The sequence below is a fragment of the Anomaloglossus baeobatrachus genome, chromosome 4, assembly GCF_048569485.1.
Source record: "Anomaloglossus baeobatrachus isolate aAnoBae1 chromosome 4, aAnoBae1.hap1, whole genome shotgun sequence".
NCBI classification, from domain to species: Eukaryota; Metazoa; Chordata; class Amphibia; order Anura; family Aromobatidae; genus Anomaloglossus; species Anomaloglossus baeobatrachus.
In genome coordinates, this window is record NC_134356.1 from 2,495,190 (window position 1) to 2,514,129 (window position 18,940).

The following is an 18,940-nucleotide window of genomic DNA, read 5'->3' on the forward strand; positions in this document are numbered from 1 at the left end:
ATAAGCACATTCTTTCCATTCCTTCGCTGTCTCTGACGGCCAACCATGTCGTCATGGCCATCATAAGAGGTGGCAAGTAAGAACATTACAGACATCCCTTATATACAGTAAGAACATTAGATATCTTTTATATACAGTTATACTATTACAGGCGTCTTTTATATACAGTTAGAATATTACGGATGTCTTTATAGAACTTCTCACTGACAGCAGGTGCCATTTCTAATCTTCTCAATCTTCGTCTGAATCTTATTTTACATTAAATGGCTTTAATGGAATAATCTGTGAGTCTGTAACGTGAACCACATGTCTCTGAGCTGAATATTTTTCTTTTCTTTGGTTAAACTTCATAGATGTTTTTGTGTGATGGTCAAAAAGTACAAGTTTTCCAGTGTGCAACCTCTTCAGGAAATGCTTCTATGTTTTTTTGGAAACAAGTCAAGGATTCAACTAAAATGTCCAGAAATGGGATCTCCAATTAACTTTGGGTGTAAGCCCTCATACCCAGTGGATAGCTGCTGTTCTCTTCACAGAAGATGAGGAGACATCTGGCTGTAGACCACAGAGCTGGCACTGAAGCTGCTGGTCGTATGGGTGGCTGTGGACCATAGAGCTGGCACTGAAGCTGCTGGTCGTATGGGAGGCTGTGGACCACAGAGCTGGCGCTGAGGCTGCTGGTCGTACGGGTGGCTGTAGACCACAGAGCTGGCGGTGAGGCTGCTGGTTGTACGGGTGACTGTAGACCACAGAGTTGGAGCTGAGGCTGCTGGTCATATGGGTGGCTGTGGACCACAGAGCTGGCACTGAGGCTGCTGGTTGTATGGGTGGCTGTAGACCACAGAGCTGGCGCTGAGGCTGCTGGTCGTATGGGTGACTGTGGACCACAGAGATGGCACTGAGGCTGCTGGTTGTACGGGTGGCTGTAGAGCACAGAGCTGGCGCTGTGGCTGCTGGTCATATGGGTGGCTGTGGACCACAGAGATGGCACTGAGGCTGCTGGTTGTACGGGTGGCTGTAGAGCACAGAGCTGGCGCTGAGGCTGCTGGTTGTATGGTTGCTGTGGACCACAGAGCTGGCACTGAGGCTGCTGGTTGTACGGGTGGCTGTAGACCACAGAGCTGGCGCTGAGGCTGCTGGTCGTATGGGTGGCTGTGGACCACAGAGCTGTCACTGAGGCTGCTGGTTGTACGGGTGGCTGTAGACCACAGAACTGGCGCTGAAGCTGCTGGTCATATGGGTGGCTGTAGACCACAGAGCTGGTGCTGAAGCTTCTGGTCATATGCGTGACTGTAGACCACAGAGCTGGTGCTGAAGCTGCTGGTCATATGGGTGGCTGTAGACCACAGAGCTGGTGCTGAAGCTGCTGGTCATATGGGTGACTGTAGACCACAGAGCTGGTGCTGAAGCTTCTGGTCATATAGGTGACTGTAGACCCCAGAGCTGGCGCTGAAGCTGCTGGTCATATGGGTGGCTGAAGTCCAAAGAAGACCCCTGAGATGAGCCGCATGGTGGCCGTGCATGGTGATGTGACACCCCTGCAGTAACCAGGTGTCACAAAAATAAGGTAACAACAAGGTACCAGCTCGGGTCCTACATGACTGTGCCAGTCATCACACACACTAACACACCCCAGGACATTTACACTCGCTGTACTCAGCTGGGAGACTCACTTAGCCAGATGACAGGGCTGGGCACTGTTAGATAACAGGCACCCAACTGGGAGAAAGAGACTAGACCTGGGGGAGGAGAAAGTGACCTGGGGAGTGTGGGTAGACAGTGAGACAGAAGAGTTTAGGAGGAGGAAGTAGTAGGTTGGAGAGGAGTAGTAAGAAAGGTGTCAGGACAGACCACAGACTCTTGAGACACATTGAAAGCAGTAAAGAACCCGCAAAGACCTGAGTAGAAAGAACAGCCACTCAGAGGAGGAAAGTAGCTCGAGTGCGAGAGAGCAAGCTCCAAGGACAGAGGATTCCTGTGGGGTGGACATCCAGGGCTCACAGTACTTTGCACCCATGGGTTGCAGACCCCAGAACAGACCAGGACTTCAAGCCATCTGTTAACTCTGCCAGGCGGGTGGGTTTCCAGGACTCATCTGCAACCACTAACGTCCGAGGCATCAGCAGCAAAGAGAGGACCGGGACATATTCCCCTAAATAGTCCAAGCTGCCTGCTGCAGGACCCAGACACCAGGAGGACCTCCAAGTGCTCCACGCCAGGGTGGACCCACATACACCAGAGTGCATCGGAGGTAGAATGGCACCAGGTTGGCTGACACGGGCGCACCTGGGATCCAGTACGTCCCCAGGGCATGAAGCCAGTAAGTAAAGACAATCAAACTGCTCTCCCTGTCTGGACTGCTTCATTGCGCTGCAACTCCTCGTTAACCCTTCACGTACCCCTGGGGAAAAGCCCTGGTCGCGGAGGGCTCCACCATCGACGCTGCCCCATCCATCATCCCCAGTGGGAACCTGCAGTGGCGGCCCTACTATCCCTGGCCGCAAACCGCGAGTGGCGTAGTTGGACTTTCTTTTTCTTTTTCTTTTCATTTAAAACTGTTCGACGGTGCCCCCGGGTCCGGGACCCCTTGAGCCACGAACCACCCGGATCCGAGCAGCTCGGCTGCCCCGGGGTGCAACAGTGAACTCCACACTTTGGCTCTTGTCGGTTGTATTTCTGCTACAATCCAGTATCCCATAGTGTGTCTTTAGAGAAAAGGTCAGCTAACCTTCCCAATAGCCCCTGGATGGAATCCCAGTCCTCGCACAGAGCCGCCTTGGTGTGGTTTGGAAAATAATCAGAAAAAGAGAATCTCCAGTGATGGACACACAGGATGAAGCGATAAATAAAACTTCACATTTATCATTTCAATAAAAATGACATAATGTTCTCAATGTTGTCACGCTCCCCGGCTCCCCGGCCACGCTCTCCGGCTCCCCTGCCTCGCTTCCCGGCTCCCCTGCCACGCTCCCCGGCTCCCCTGCCTTGCTTCCCGGCTCCTCTGCCAGGCGTCCCCCGCTCCACAGCCTCCATGCCCCATCACCTGCGGTCCCCAGGCAGCCTGGTCCCCGCTCCCGGCGCCCGTCGGCAACCCTGCTCCAGCCCGGCTCTCCTGCCTCCTGTTCACCGCTCCCTGCTCTGGCTTCTGGCACCCGGGCCTCGCGCATGCGCATTAGGGCGCGCGCGCGGTCATTGACCCTCTCTTAAAGGGCCAGTGTCCTCCAACAGGATATTGAAGAATCAGGTACAGGGTATATAGGGAGATCCTTTCCAAGTGGGCGGGGCCTGTTCTTCGTGTTTTGCTAAGCTAGCAGTCAGGTCTCCTTGTGTTTTGTGGGATACTTACCTATCTCTTTCCTAGAGCCGCTCCTGCCTCGCCAACCGGTTCTGACGATACCCGAACCCCGAACGGTGACGGTCTGCCATCCCGTCAAGTTCATACCATCTCCGATCCCTGTGGTGACCCGTCTTCTCGCTCCGTCGGTTCCGGACTCTGCCTGACGTCATCTCGGCCTCCGAACCTGAGCTCCGTCACCCGGACTACCTTCAGTGACTCCGTGGTCCCAGGGACTTCGCCACTCCTCTGAACGGACTGTCCTGCTACCTGTAGTGCTCCGGCTACCGGGCACCTTGCCCTCGGTGAGGTGTTCAGCCCAGTGGATCCACCTCCTGGGTCTGCCCGTCCACCTGGCCCTAACAGTAAGAACAGGCCATGGATCCCGCCGAAGAACTAGCGGCCCAGCTGGGCACCCTGCAGCAGGAACTCGTACGACAGCGCGAGACCCAGTCCCGCATGCTGGCCTTCATGTCCTCAGTGGATACCCGCCTGCACACGCTGCAAGCATCTGCCACGTCCCTGGCATCTCAGGTTACTACTGCACAGTCCACGGCCACGGTTCCCGTGGCGGCTACCTCGGAAGCTTCTAAACTCCGCCTGGCCTCTCCACCCCGATATGCCGGAGATCCCAAGACCTGCAGAGGATTCCTAAACCAGTGCTCCCTCATTTCAAGCTGCTTCCGCACTTGTTTGCCTCCGACCAAGCCAAGGTGGCGTTTGTGATGTCCCATCTAGAGGGTGAGGCACTGGCCTGGATGAACCCCTTGTGGGAGAAGGAGGACCCTGTGACCACTAACATCCAGGACTTCCTGCAGGCATTTAGAAACACCTTTGACGAACCCGGACGTGCCGCCGCATCCGCCTCATCACTCCTCAGGCTACGTCAGGGGACCATGACGGTGGGGCAGTATGCCATCCGCTTCCGCACTTTGGCCTCAGAATTGGGGTGGAACAATGAAGCCCTCACCGCCGCCTTCTGGGAAGGACTCTCCAGCCGTATTGACGAGCTGGCAGGCCGCGATGTTCCTTCCACCCTGGATGCCCTGATCGCACTAGCCACCCGCGTGGACCTCAGATTCCAGGAACGATCCAAAGAGGTGTCCCGTGAGAGACGTCCGATACGGCATTCCTCTCCTCCGCAGAAGCCCGCCGTACTTCAGTCAGCGTCGTCTGGTGTCTCTGTCCACGAGCCCATGCAGATTGACCGTTTGCGGCAGTCCGAACAACGCCGAGCAGAACGGCTCGCCAAGGGCCTCTGCTTCTACTGTGGAGAGGGCACACACCTTCTACGCTCCTGTCCAGAGAGGCCGGGAAACTCCAAAGCCTAGGGTTGGTAGGAGAGGCCACCCTAGGTGCTGGGACTCTCTCAGACCCGGTTACGTGGACTGTTCAAGTGACAACGGGAGAGACGCGGTTCACGGCCGAGGCGTACCTCGATTCCGGGGCAGCAGGCAATTTCATCCAGCAGGCCACGGTGGACAAGTACCAGGTGCCTGTTACTCCACTCGACAAACCCCTCGTGATTGCCTCTGTAGATGGGAGACCTCTCTCTGACACCATCTCGTGGATCACCAAGCCGGTGGAACTGCGTATCGGTGCCCTGCACACCGAGAACATCGCTCTCTACGTCCTCCCACACATGTCTCATCAAATCCTGCTGGGACTCCCCTGGTTACGGACACACGAACCGTCAGTCAGCTGGGGTACTGGTGAAATCACCCGATGGGGCTCCTCTTGCCACGAGAACTGTCTGAAGACTATACAGCCCATCCGACGACCTCCGGTTCCGGAGTCCCTACCGGGACTGCCCTCGGCCTATTGGTCCTTCGCGGACGTCTGTGATAAAAAGGAGTCAGAGGTACTTCCGCCACATCGTCCTTATGACTGTGCCATCGACCTACTCCCGGGAACTACACCACCTCGAGGACGGATATATCCGCTGTCTCCTGCTGAAACAAGGGCCATGTCTGCCTACATCACGGAGAACCTGGCAAGGGGATTCATTTGGAGATCCTCCTCTCCTGCGGGAGCAGGCTTCTTCTTCGTTAAGAAGAAAGAGGGCGACCTACGCCCATGCATTGACTACCGGGGATTGAACCAAATCACCGTGAAAAATAAATACCCCCTGCCGCTCATCCCCGAATTGTTTGATCGGCTTAGAGGAGCTCGTGTGTTTACCAAGTTGGATCTTCGGGGTGCCTACAACCTGGTCCGCATCCGCTCTGGGGACGAATGGAAGACCGCATTCAATACTCGCGATGGGCACTATGAATACTGTGTGATGCCCTTCGGCCTGTGTAACGCACCAGCAGTCTTTCAGGAATTGGTGAACGACGTGTTCCGGGACCTTCTCTACGTCTGTGTGGTGGTGTATCTTGATGATATCCTGGTCTTCTCTCCGGACCTCCAGACCCACAGAGAGAACGTGCAGCTGTTACTACAAAGACTGAGAGAGAATCGTCTGTACGCCAAGTACAAGAAGTGTGTCTTCGAGCAGTCTTCTCTTCCCTTCCTGGGTTACGTAATCTCCGATACCGGTCTGCAGATGGACCCGGAGAAGGTCTCTTCCATTCTCAACTGGCCCCCTCCTTCCGGACTGAAGGCAATCCAACGCTTTCTGGGATTCGCAAACTATTACCGTCAGTTCATCCCTCACTTCTCTGCTCTGACTGCACCTCTCTCCGCCTTGACCAAGAAGGGGGCTAATCCAAAGGACTGGTCACCTGCGGCCGACGCCACGTTTGGCTCCCTGAAACAGGCATTTGCTTCTTCCCCTGTGCTCCACCGTCCTGAGTTAAACCGACAGTTCACCTTGGAGGTGGATGCCTCCTCCTCGGGAGCCGGAGCAGTGCTCATGCAGAAGTCCTCCTCCGGGAAGATGGTTACTTGCGGTTTCTACTCCAAGAGCTTCTCAGCGCCTGAACGCAACTACACCATCGGTGACCGAGAGCTATTGGCAGTCAAACTGGCTCTGGAGGAATGGCGCTACCTTCTGGAGGGAGCAGTGTACCCCGTGATCATTTACACGGACCACAAGAACCTGGAATACCTGCGGTCCGCTCAGCGACTGAACCCACGGCAAGCCAGGTGGTCCTTGTTCTTTGCCAGGTTCGATTTTCAGCTCCATTTTCGACCCGCGGACAAGAATGTACGAGCAGATGCCTTGTCCAGGTCATTCATGCCCATGGAGCAGGAGGAGGAGACATCCCAGCCCATCATCTGCCCTAGTAAAATCATTCCGGTGGCCCCTGTCACCCTGGCCCAGATACCGCCCGGGAAGACCTATGTCTCTGAGACTGACAGGCAAAAAGTGTTGCACTGGGGCCATGCCTCGAAAATAGCCGGCCATGCTGGTCAGAAGAAAACATGGAGTACAATTGTACGTCACTACTGGTGGCCATCCCTTCGCACGGACGTCGCTTCTTTTGTCTCAGCCTGCTCCTCTTGTGCCAGGAACAAGACGCCCAAACACCTGCCATATGGTCGTCTTCTGCCTCTGCCTATACCCTCCGTTCCGTGGCAACACATTGCAATGGACTTTATTACGGACTTGCCCCTGTCCTCCGGACACACAGTCATATGGTTCGTGGTGGATCGGTTCTCCAAAATGGCTCATTTCGTCCCTATGGCTGGACTGCCCTCTGCCCAGGAACTCGCTGACGCTTACATACAGCACATCTTCCGGTTGCATGGCTTTCCATCACACATTGTGTCCGACAGAGGAACTCAGTTTACCTCCCGCTTCTGGAGGGCCCTCTGCAAACATCTGGGAGTGACTCTGGACTTTTCTTCAGCCTACCATCCTCAGTCGAATGGCCAAGTGGAACGAGTCAATCAGATCTTGACCTCCTTCTTACGTCACTACGTTAACGCCCATCACGACGACTGGTCCACGCTTCTTCCTTGGGCTGAATTCTCCCATAACCACCACGTCAGTGAGTCCTCCTCCAGCTCTCCCTTCCACGTCATTTACGGACTTCAGCCTTCTGTCCCTTTACCTGTATCCTCTTCCTCGGATGTCCCTGCTGCTGATGCTGTAGTCCGTGACTTTACGACAATTTGGGACTCTGTCAAGACGTCCCTTGGACGTGCTTCCCTGCGGATGAAGAGACACGCGGACAAGAGGCGTCTGGATCCTCCGTGTTTCTCTCCAGGAGATCTGGTCTGGCTTGCTTCCAAGTACGTCCGATTGAAGCTACCATCATACAAGCTGGGCCCTCGCTACATCGGGCCGTTTAAAGTCCTCAGCAAAATAAATGAGGTCTCCTACAAGCTGCAGCTTCCGGCCACGATGAGGATACCCAACTCCTTCCACGTCTCCCTGCTCAAGCCAGTTGTTCTTGGTCCCTTCTCCGCTGCTGCCAGTTCTGCTCCTCCTCCTATTGCTGATGATGACATCTATGCGGTAAGGGATATCGTGGCCATGAAAACCGTGCGGGGCCGACAGTTCTTCCTGGTGGACTGGGCAGGGTATGGTCCTGAGGATAGGTCCTGGGAACCCCGGGAGAATGTGGGTACTCCCCTGATACGTGCCTTCCTGTCCCGGTTGCGGGGAGGGGGGCGTGGGGGAGGGGGTACTGTCACGCTCCCCGGCTCCCCGGCCACGCTCTCCGGCTCCCCTGCCTCGCTTCCCGGCTCCCCTGCCACGCTCCCCGGCTCCCCTGCCTCGCTTCCCGGCTTCTCTGCCAGGCGTCCCCCGCTCCACAGCCTCCATGCCCCATCACCTGTGGTCCCCAGGCAGCCTGGTCCCCGCTCCCGGCGCCCGTCGGCAACCCTGCTCCAGCCCGGCTCTCCTGCCTCCTGTTCACCGCTCCCTGCTCTGGCTTCTGGCACCCGGGCCTCGCGCATGCGCATTAGGGCGCGCGCGCGGTCATTGGCCCTCTCTTAAAGGGCCAGTGTCCTCCAACAGGATATTGAAGAATCAGGTACAGGGTATATAGGGAGATCCTTTCCAAGTGGGCGGGGCCTGTTCTTCGTGTTTTGCTAAGCTAGGAGTCAGGTCTCCTTGTGTTTTGTGGGATACTTACCTATCTCTCTCCTAGAGCCGCTCCTGCCTCGCCAACCGGTTCTGACGATACCCGAACCCCGAACGGTGACGGTCTGCCATCCCATCAAGTTCATACCATCTCCGATCCCTGTGGTGACCCGTCTTCTCGCTCCGTCGGTTCCGGACTCTGCCTGACGTCATCTCGGCCTCCGAACCTGAGCTCCGTCACCCGGACTACCTTCAGTGACTCCGTGGTCCCAGGGACTTCTCCACTCCTCTGAACGGACTGTCCTGCTACCTGTAGTGCTCCGGCTACCGGGCACCTTGCCCTCGGTGAGGTGTTCAGCCCAGTGGATCCACCTCCTGGGTCTGCCCGTCCACCTGGCCCTAACAAATGTATGACGAGACAATAAGCTAATGTTTGTGTCTGACATGTGATGCCCGCGCGTCTGTCATAAGAATAAAGTGATGACAGCGTCCCGCTGGGTGACATTCAATCCATAGTTATTCTTGTTCCATTGGACGTGAACAGCAACGTTTCCACCAGTGTGTTCTTTTGTAAGCATAGTGTGTAATAAAAAATGCCTGTTTTTTTATACAGAAGTCAGGTAATCAACTACCAATTAAAACAAAGCTGCCCCGGTTAACATAGTAAACATACAAAACATACATCTCATCAAAGATCAATACAGATTAGCAGAAATCACATTCCTCCAGGGGGTTACACATATCATAATCCATCCAAATATACATAAATCCAATCATACAAAACTGTCTGGCATTACCAACATACAAAAACCGCGCCGTTTGTCTTCATATCAATGTTGCCATAGTGACAAAAAGCTCAAAATCCATTGGGCGATACAACACATGATCTCCAAAGTCCAATCATGGTGCAGGTTTATTGCGCACGTGTCGGCGTCTTCATTAATCCTCATGACAAGCAGATGATAGAAGCGGACCAATAACAAAGGAGTACAGCAGATGATAACAGCGGACCAATAACAAAGGAGTGCAGCAGATGATAGAAGCGGACCAATAACAAAGGAGTGCAGCAGATGATAGAAGTGGGCCAATAACAAAGGAGTGCAGCAGATGATAGAACCTGACCAATAACAAAGGAGTTCAGCAGATGATAACAGCAGACCAATAACAAAGGAGTTCAGCAGATGATAACAGCAGACCAATAACAAAGGAGTGCAGCAGATGATAACAGCAGACCAATAACAAAGGAGTTCAGCAGATGATAACAGCAGACCAATAACAAAGGAGTGCAGCAGATGATAACAGCAGACCAATAACAAAGGAGTGCAGCAGATGATAACAGCAGACCAATAACAAAGGAGTTCAGCATATGATAACAGCGGACCAATAACAAAGGAGTGCAGCAGATGATAACAGCAGACCAATAGCAAAGGAGTGCAGCAGATGATAACAGCAGACCAATAACAAAGGAGTTCAGCAGATGATAACAGCAGACCAATAACAAAGAAGTACAGCAGATGATAACAGCAGACCAATAACAAAGGAGTTCAGCAGATGATAACAGCGGACCAATAACAAAGGAGTGCAGCAGATGATAACAGCAGACCAATAACAAAGGAGTTCAGCAGATGATAACAGCGGATCAATAACAAAGGAGTGCAGCAGATGATAACAGCAGACCAATAACAAAGGAGTGCAGCAGATGATAGAAGCGGACCAATAACAAAGGAGTGCAGCAGATGATAACAGCAGACCAATAGCAAAGGAGTGCAGCAGATGATAACAGCAGACCAATAACAAAGGAGTTCAGCAGATGATAACAGCAGACCAATAACAAAGGAGTACAGCAGATGATAGAAGCAGACCAATAACAAAGGAGTGCAGCAGATGATAGAAGCGGACCAATAACAAAGGAGTGCAGCAGATAACAGCGGACCAATAACAAAGGAGTGCAGCAGATGATAACAGCAGACCAATAGCAAAGGAGTGCAGCAGATGATAACAGCAGACCAATAACAAAGGAGTGCAGCAGATGATAACAGCAGACCAATAACAAAGGAGTGCAGCAGATGATAACAGCGGACCAATAACAAAGGAGTGCAGCAGATGATAACAGCAGACCAATAGCAAAGGAGTGCAGCAGATGATAACAGCAGACCAATAGCAAAGGAGTGCAGCAGATGATAACAGCAGACCAATAGCAAAGGAGTGCAGCAGATGATAACAGCAGACCAATAGCAAAGGAGTGCAGCAGATGATAACAGCAGACCAATAACAAAGGAGTGCAGCAGATGATAACAGCAGACCAATAACAAAGGAGTTCAGCAGATGATAACAGCAGACCAATAACAAAGGAGTACAGCAGATGATAGAAGCAGACCAATAACAAAGGAGTGCAGCAGATGATAGAAGCGGACCAATAACAAAGGAGTGCAGCAGATGATAACAGCAGACCAATAGCAAAGGAGTGCAGCAGATGATAACAGCAGACCAATAGCAAAGGAGTGCAGCAGATGATAACAGCAGACCAATAACAAAGGAGTTCAGCAGATGATAACAGCGAATCAGTAACAAAGGAGTTCCACTGCGTAGGCCTTCTGAGGTCAGTAGTCACAGGGGTCATCCAGACCTCAGTCCTCCATTTTCCTGAAGACAAAGTCCTCCTGTTACTGCTCATGTTCCTATTCCACCATATTAGAGGGAATGTTGTAATACATCGCAACCAATATAATCATGATAACAAGTTTTAATGTAAACGGCGGTTACAACCAAAATTACAACAATGATGTTATTGCAGCAACAGAATATAGAATAATAATGAAATAACAATGGGGAAATCCCCACATATCAACCGCGCATGCTCCCTGCTCCACCATATTTGAAAGGACATTCAATATATTGTAACTAATGTTATCACAATGACAGATTATAGTGTGAACAGTGGTTAATGATGCGGAAATCACTTTACACTAATATACTGTATAAAATACACAACATTGGTATTATTACGGCAGTAAAATCTACCGCAACAGGAGATTAGCAATGAAAAGACAATGAAAAAAATCCCCATATAATAGCATATTGCAAAAATATAGCAACAGTCATGTACCGACAATAAACTATACATATAGGGGGATGCCAGACAGAATATATATCACACATTCCCTCAAAAGTGTAAATAGGTGCACAATATTCCTGCATAGAATATGGTAATAAAAATCGGGGAAAATGAGGGGGGATGGGAACACAGCAAATCCACCGTCACCATCCACCCCCTCAAAAAAAACACAAGCAAATGGAGAGACAGTACAAAATGTTAAAATTAGTAACAAAAAGACATTGAAAAAAACGAACATCAACAGAAAGAGATGTACTACCTCCGTGGGGGAGAGACCGTGGGGCCCTTCAGCATGTTACAGCTTTTGCAGATCCCGAGGCAAGGAAAATTGCCCAACCTGGGTTAGCTCCAGGTTAAGTGTCCCTCTTAAAGCAACCAACGTCTGACTTAACAGAATATCCTTAAGATTTGATCCACGTCTATAAGACAATAAAGGGGATAATTTAAACTGTTCAATTTCCGGATGTCCTTTGGAGAGTAAAGTCCAGTATTTGTTAACAATGCCTGCAATGCATCCACTCATGTGGCTGTATGATGAAACAAATGATATCCTCTTATCTTTATTCCTAGAGGACTCTTTTGTAGTAAATCAGTACGTCTTAAGTCTAAAGGCTTAGACTTATACATCTCCAACTGACGTTCTAGAAATGTATTGCACATGTCCCTTAAACGTTGATCTATGACCTCATCGGAAGACACAATCCTCCTCACTCCTAATAGTTGACTGCAAGGCAGGGATTCAACTATCCTATGTGGGTGGCAACTATTAAATTGCTAGATACTTTTCCTATCTGTCACCTTTGTAAACATGTCAGTATGTAGGTTCGTAATTATGGGGAGATAAGGTATGCACACCAGTGACTATGGAAGGGGAATACATGGAATAGCAGAAACTGCTGTGTGAATACTGACATGAAAAATTCAATAGCTTTTTGTAAGAATGAAATGTGAAAAATGGAACCTGCATTACTGCCATGAATATATGAATAAAGAGAAATTTAGCTACTGAATTGATCAATGCAGAAGAGCCCCAACACTACGCCAAAGTATTTCTCTACGTTGGGGTCCCTAGCTTGTGTGTGTCCTCTCATGCAGTTAAAAAACTTACCGTGTATGGGACGCTGAGACCCAGGCTATATATGCGTATAATGTGGATTGGCAATAGGTGTGTATGGGGAGGGTTCACAAACGAAAAACTACTAACATTAAGGAATAACGTTTGGAACTCCATTCTATGTCTGAACTGGGTGCAAAAAACCTAAAAAACATCACTATGGGGAGATAAGGTATGCACACCAGTGACTATGGAAGGGGAATACATGGAATAGCAGAAACTGCTGTGTGAATACTGACATGAAAAATTCAATAGCTTTTTGTAAGAATGAAATGTGAAAAATGGAACCTGCATTACTGCCATGAATATATGAATAAAGAGAAATTTAGCTACTGAATTGATCAATGCAGAAGAGCCCCAACACTACGCCAAAGTATTTCTCTACGTTGGGGTCCCTAGCTTGTGTGTGTCCTCTCATGCAGTTAAAAAACTTACCGTGTATGGGACGCTGAGACCCAGGCTATATATGCGTATAATGTGGATTGGCAATAGGTGTGTATGGGGAGGGTTCACAAACGAAAAACTACTAACATTAAGGAATAACGTTTGGAACTCCATTCTATGTCTGAACTGGGTGCAAAAAACCTAAAAAACATCACTATGGGGAGATAAGGTATGCACACCAGTGACTATGGAAGGGGAATACATGGAATAGCAGAAACTGCTGTGTGAATACTGACATGAAAAATTCAATAGCTTTTTGTAAGAATGAAATGTGAAAAATGGAACCTGCATTACTGCCATGAATATATGAATAAAGAGAAATTTAGCTACTGAATTGATCAATGCAGAAGAGCCCCAACACTACGCCAAAGTATTTCTCTACGTTGGGGTCCCTAGCTTGTGTGTGTCCTCTCATGCAGTTAAAAAACTTACCGTGTATGGGACGCTGAGACCCAGGCTATATATGCGTATAATGTGGATTGGCAATAGGTGTGTATGGGGAGGGTTCACAAACGAAAAACTACTAACATTAAGGAATAACGTTTGGAACTCCATTCTATGTCTGAACTGGGTGCAAAAAACCTAAAAAACATCACTATGGGGAGATAAGGTATGCACACCAGTGACTATGGAAGGGGAATACATGGAATAGCAGAAACTGCTGTGTGAATACTGACATGAAAAATTCAATAGCTTTTTGTAAGAATGAAATGTGAAAAATGGAACCTGCATTACTGCCATGAATATATGAATAAAGAGAAATTTAGCTACTGAATTGATCAATGCAGAAGAGCCCCAACACTACGCCAAAGTATTTCTCTACGTTGGGGTCCCTAGCTTGTGTGTGTCCTCTCATGCAGTTAAAAAACTTACCGTGTATGGGACGCTGAGACCCAGGCTATTTATGCGTATAATGTGGATTGGCAATAGGTGTGTATGGGGAGGGTTCACAAACGAAAAACTACTAACATTAAGGAATAACGTTTGGAACTCCATTCTATGTCTGAACTGGGTGCAAAAAACCTAAAAAACATCACTATGGGGAGATAAGGTATGCACACCAGTGACTATGGAAGGGGAATACATGGAATAGCAGAAACTGCTGTGTGAATACTGACATGAAAAATTCAATAGCTTTTTGTAAGAATGAAATGTGAAAAATGGAACCTGCATTACTGCCATGAATATATGAATAAAGAGAAATTTAGCTACTGAATTGATCAATGCAGAAGAGCCCCAACACTACGCCAAAGTATTTCTCTACGTTGGGGTCCCTAGCTTGTGTGTGTCCTCTCATGCAGTTAAAAAACTTACCGTGTATGGGACGCTGAGACCCAGGCTATATATGCGTATAATGTGGATTGGCAATAGGTGTGTATGGGGAGGGTTCACAAACGAAAAACTACTAACATTAAGGAATAACGTTTGGAACTCCATTCTATGTCTGAACTGGGTGCAAAAAACCTAAAAAACATCACTATGGGGAGATAAGGTATGCACACCAGTGACTATGGAAGGGGAATACATGGAATAGCAGAAACTGCTGTGTGAATACTGACATGAAAAATTCAATAGCTTTTTGTAAGAATGAAATGTGAAAAATGGAACCTGCATTACTGCCATGAATATATGAATAAAGAGAAATTTAGCTACTGAATTGATCAATGCAGAAGAGCCCCAACACTACGCCAAAGTATTTCTCTACGTTGGGGTCCCTAGCTTGTGTGTGTCCTCTCATGCAGTTAAAAAACTTACCGTGTATGGGACGCTGAGACCCAGGCTATATATGCGTATAATGTGGATTGGCAATAGGTGTGTATGGGGAGGGTTCACAAACGAAAAACTACTAACATTAAGGAATAACGTTTGGAACTCCATTCTATGTCTGAACTGGGTGCAAAAAACCTAAAAAACAGGTTTTAGGTTTTTTGTACCCAGTTCAGACATAGAATGGAGTTCCAAACGTTATTCCTTAATGTTAGTAGTTTTTCGTTTGTGAACCCTCCCCATACACACCTATTGCCAATCCACATTATACGCATATATAGCCTGGGTCTCAGCGTCCCATACACGGTAAGTTTTTTAACTGCATGAGAGGACACACACAAGCTAGGGACCCCAACGTAGAGAAATACTTTGGCGTAGTGTTGGGGCTCTTCTGCATTGATCAATTCAGTAGCTAAATTTCTCTTTATTCATATATTCATGGCAGTAATGCAGGTTCCATTTTTCACATTTCATTCTTACAAAAAGCTATTGAATTTTTCATGTCAGTATTCACACAGCAGTTTCTGCTATTCCATGTATTCCCCTTCCATAGTCACTGGTGTGCATACCTTATCTCCCCATAGTGATGTTTTTTAGGTTTTTTGCACCCAGTTCAGACATAGAATGGAGTTCCAAACGTTATTCCTTAATGTTAGTAGTTTTTCGTTTGTGAACCCTCCCCATACACACCTATTGCCAATCCACATTATACGCATATATAGCCTGGGTCTCAGCGTCCCATACACGGTAAGTTTTTTAACTGCATGAGAGGACACACACAAGCTAGGGACCCCAACGTAGAGAAATACTTTGGCGTAGTGTTGGGGCTCTTCTGCATTGATCAATTCAGTAGCTAAATTTCTCTTTATTCATATATTCATGGCAGTAATGCAGGTTCCATTTTTCACATTTCATTCTTACAAAAAGCTATTGAATTTTTCATGTCAGTATTCACACAGCAGTTTCTGCTATTCCATGTATTCCCCTTCCATAGTCACTGGTGTGCATACCTTATCTCCCCATAGTGATGTTTTTTAGGTTTTTTGCACCCAGTTCAGACATAGAATGGAGTTCCAAACGTTATTCCTTAATGTTAGTAGTTTTTCGTTTGTGAACCCTCCCCATACACACCTATTGCCAATCCACATTATACGCATATATAGCCTGGGTCTCAGCGTCCCATACACGGTAAGTTTTTTAACTGCATGAGAGGACACACACAAGCTAGGGACCCCAACGTAGAGAAATACTTTGGCGTAGTGTTGGGGCTCTTCTGCATTGATCAATTCAGTAGCTAAATTTCTCTTTATTCATATATTCATGGCAGTAATGCAGGTTCCATTTTTCACATTTCATTCTTACAAAAAGCTATTGAATTTTTCATGTCAGTATTCACACAGCAGTTTCTGCTATTCCATGTATTCCCCTTCCATAGTCACTGGTGTGCATACCTTATCTCCCCATAGTGATGTTTTTTAGGTTTTTTGCACCCAGTTCAGACATAGAATGGAGTTCCAAACGTTATTCCTTAATGTTAGTAGTTTTTCGTTTGTGAACCCTCCCCATACACACCTATTGCCAATCCACATTATACGCATATATAGCCTGGGTCTCAGCGTCCCATACACGGTAAGTTTTTTAACTGCATGAGAGGACACACACAAGCTAGGGACCCCAACGTAGAGAAATACTTTGGCGTAGTGTTGGGGCTCTTCTGCATTGATCAATTCAGTAGCTAAATTTCTCTTTATTCATATATTCATGGCAGTAATGCAGGTTCCATTTTTCACATTTCATTCTTACAAAAAGCTATTGAATTTTTCATGTCAGTATTCACACAGCAGTTTCTGCTATTCCATGTATTCCCCTTCCATAGTCACTGGTGTGCATACCTTATCTCCCCATAGTGATGTTTTTTAGGTTTTTTGCACCCAGTTCAGACATAGAATGGAGTTCCAAACGTTATTCCTTAATGTTAGTAGTTTTTCGTTTGTGAACCCTCCCCATACACACCTATTGCCAATCCACATTATACGCATATATAGCCTGGGTCTCAGCGTCCCATACACGGTAAGTTTTTTAACTGCATGAGAGGACACACACAAGCTAGGGACCCCAACGTAGAGAAATACTTTGGCGTAGTGTTGGGGCTCTTCTGCATTGATCAATTCAGTAGCTAAATTTCTCTTTATTCATATATTCATGGCAGTAATGCAGGTTCCATTTTTCACATTTCATTCTTACAAAAAGCTATTGAATTTTTCATGTCAGTATTCACACAGCAGTTTCTGCTATTCCATGTATTCCCCTTCCATAGTCACTGGTGTGCATACCTTATCTCCCCATAGTGATGTTTTTTAGGTTTTTTGCACCCAGTTCAGACATAGAATGGAGTTCCAAACGTTATTCCTTAATGTTAGTAGTTTTTCGTTTGTGAACCCTCCCCATACACACCTATTGCCAATCCACATTATACGCATATATAGCCTGGGTCTCAGCGTCCCATACACGGTAAGTTTTTTAACTGCATGAGAGGACACACACAAGCTAGGGACCCCAACGTAGAGAAATACTTTGGCGTAGTGTTGGGGCTCTTCTGCATTGATCAATTCAGTAGCTAAATTTCTCTTTATTCATATATTCATGGCAGTAATGCAGGTTCCATTTTTCACATTTCATTCTTACAAAAAGCTATTGAATTTTTCATGTCAGTATTCACACAGCAGTTTCTGCTATTCCATGTATTCCCCTTCCATAGTCACTGGTGTGCATACCTTATCTCCCCATAGTGATGTTTTTTAGGTTTTTTGCACCCAGTTCAGACATAGAATGGAGTTCCAAACGTTATTCCTTAAAGTATGTAGGTTCGGTCCAACCTTGAATACCAAGGTGTTCAAAAATTGAATTTTTTCCATAGACCATGACAGGGTAAATTTCAACTCTACATACACACCATTGAGGTACTCCTGAAACACTAGAAGACCCTCAATGGTGCCATGCCACAACAGGAAGATGTCGTCGATGTAGCGCCACCAGGCCCCAACAAAGCCCCAAAATGGTGAGGAGTACACGTACTTGTCCTCGAAAACAGCCATATAGATGTTAGCACACATGCGCATATGTTGTCTGGATAATGTATTTATGATGGTGGTGGCATTAACTCATCAGAAATGGGTTCCTAATCAATGCCTTGTCTAATGAATGCCCTGTTAACATTGGCTCCATCGTCTGGATTTTATTTGTCTCTTCTTTTTGTAGATTTGAAGACTCTGCAGTATTACCAATGGCGCATTGACTTGGTAACGTCCAAGAAGATCAACAGCAGCAACATGGCAAAAAGCACAGAAGTGAAAATTGCTGTTTTTGGCCGAGCTGGAGTTGGCAAATCTGGTGGGTTTGTGCATTTTCTATAATGTCACCTGTTTTTGTTCTATGGTCTTGGGAGCTTCAGAGAAGGCGGGTATAGACTTCGCTCTGCATTCTTTTCTTCCATCCTTGGGACATATTGCTGGATTCTGTTCTGCTGCGAGGACGTACAGGAAAATGAGAAAAAAATACCTTAGTCTGTTTAATGCCTAATACATTTTTTAAAGCAGTTTTTGTTTAGCAGTATTTTTTAGAATAGCACAGAGAAGAGGCTAGTCATGTCTTTATTGGGTTTCCCATAAATCTTATAAAACATAAAAGGGTAAATGTTCTTTTATCTATGGAGTTAATTACCATAGAATTACATTGGCTGCAGTCCTGTAACACTGACCGAAACCTAACTAACATGTTAATAGAACAGAAGCCTGTGAGCATGTGCAGTGGGAACCTTCACTCCCTCACTAGAATGATAGAACAGAAGCCTGTGAGCATGTGCAGTGGGAACCTTCACTCCCTCACTAGAATGATAGAACAGAAACCTGTGAGCATGTGCAGTGGAAACTTTCACCCCCTCACTAGAATAATAGGAAAGGAGCCTGTGAGCATGTGCAGTGGGAACCTTCACCCACTAACTAGAATGATTGGACAGGGGCCTGTGAGCATGTGCAGTGAAAACCTTCACTCCCTCACTAGAATGATAGAACAGAAGCCTGTGAGCATGTGCAGTGGGAACCTTCACTCTCTCATGATTGGACAGGAGGCTGTGAGCATGTGCAGAGGGAACCTTCACCCCTTCACTAGAATGATTGGATGGGAGCCTGTGAG

At 47.7% G+C, this 18,940-nt stretch overlaps 1 protein-coding gene across 2 annotated transcripts in view; it reads left to right on the plus strand.

The window, feature by feature from the left end:
* Nucleotides 1–18,940, plus strand: part of RERG (RAS like estrogen regulated growth inhibitor) — a 198,647-nt gene that overhangs the window by 26,088 nt on the left and 153,619 nt on the right. For both annotated transcript variants that reach the window (XM_075341923.1, XM_075341924.1), the window contains exon 2: nt 18,008–18,139. In XM_075341923.1, coding sequence (XP_075198038.1) covers nt 18,079–18,139 — 61 coding nt within the window. In that variant the 5' untranslated portion in view covers nt 18,008–18,078. The remainder of the gene's footprint in view (nt 1–18,007; nt 18,140–18,940) is intronic.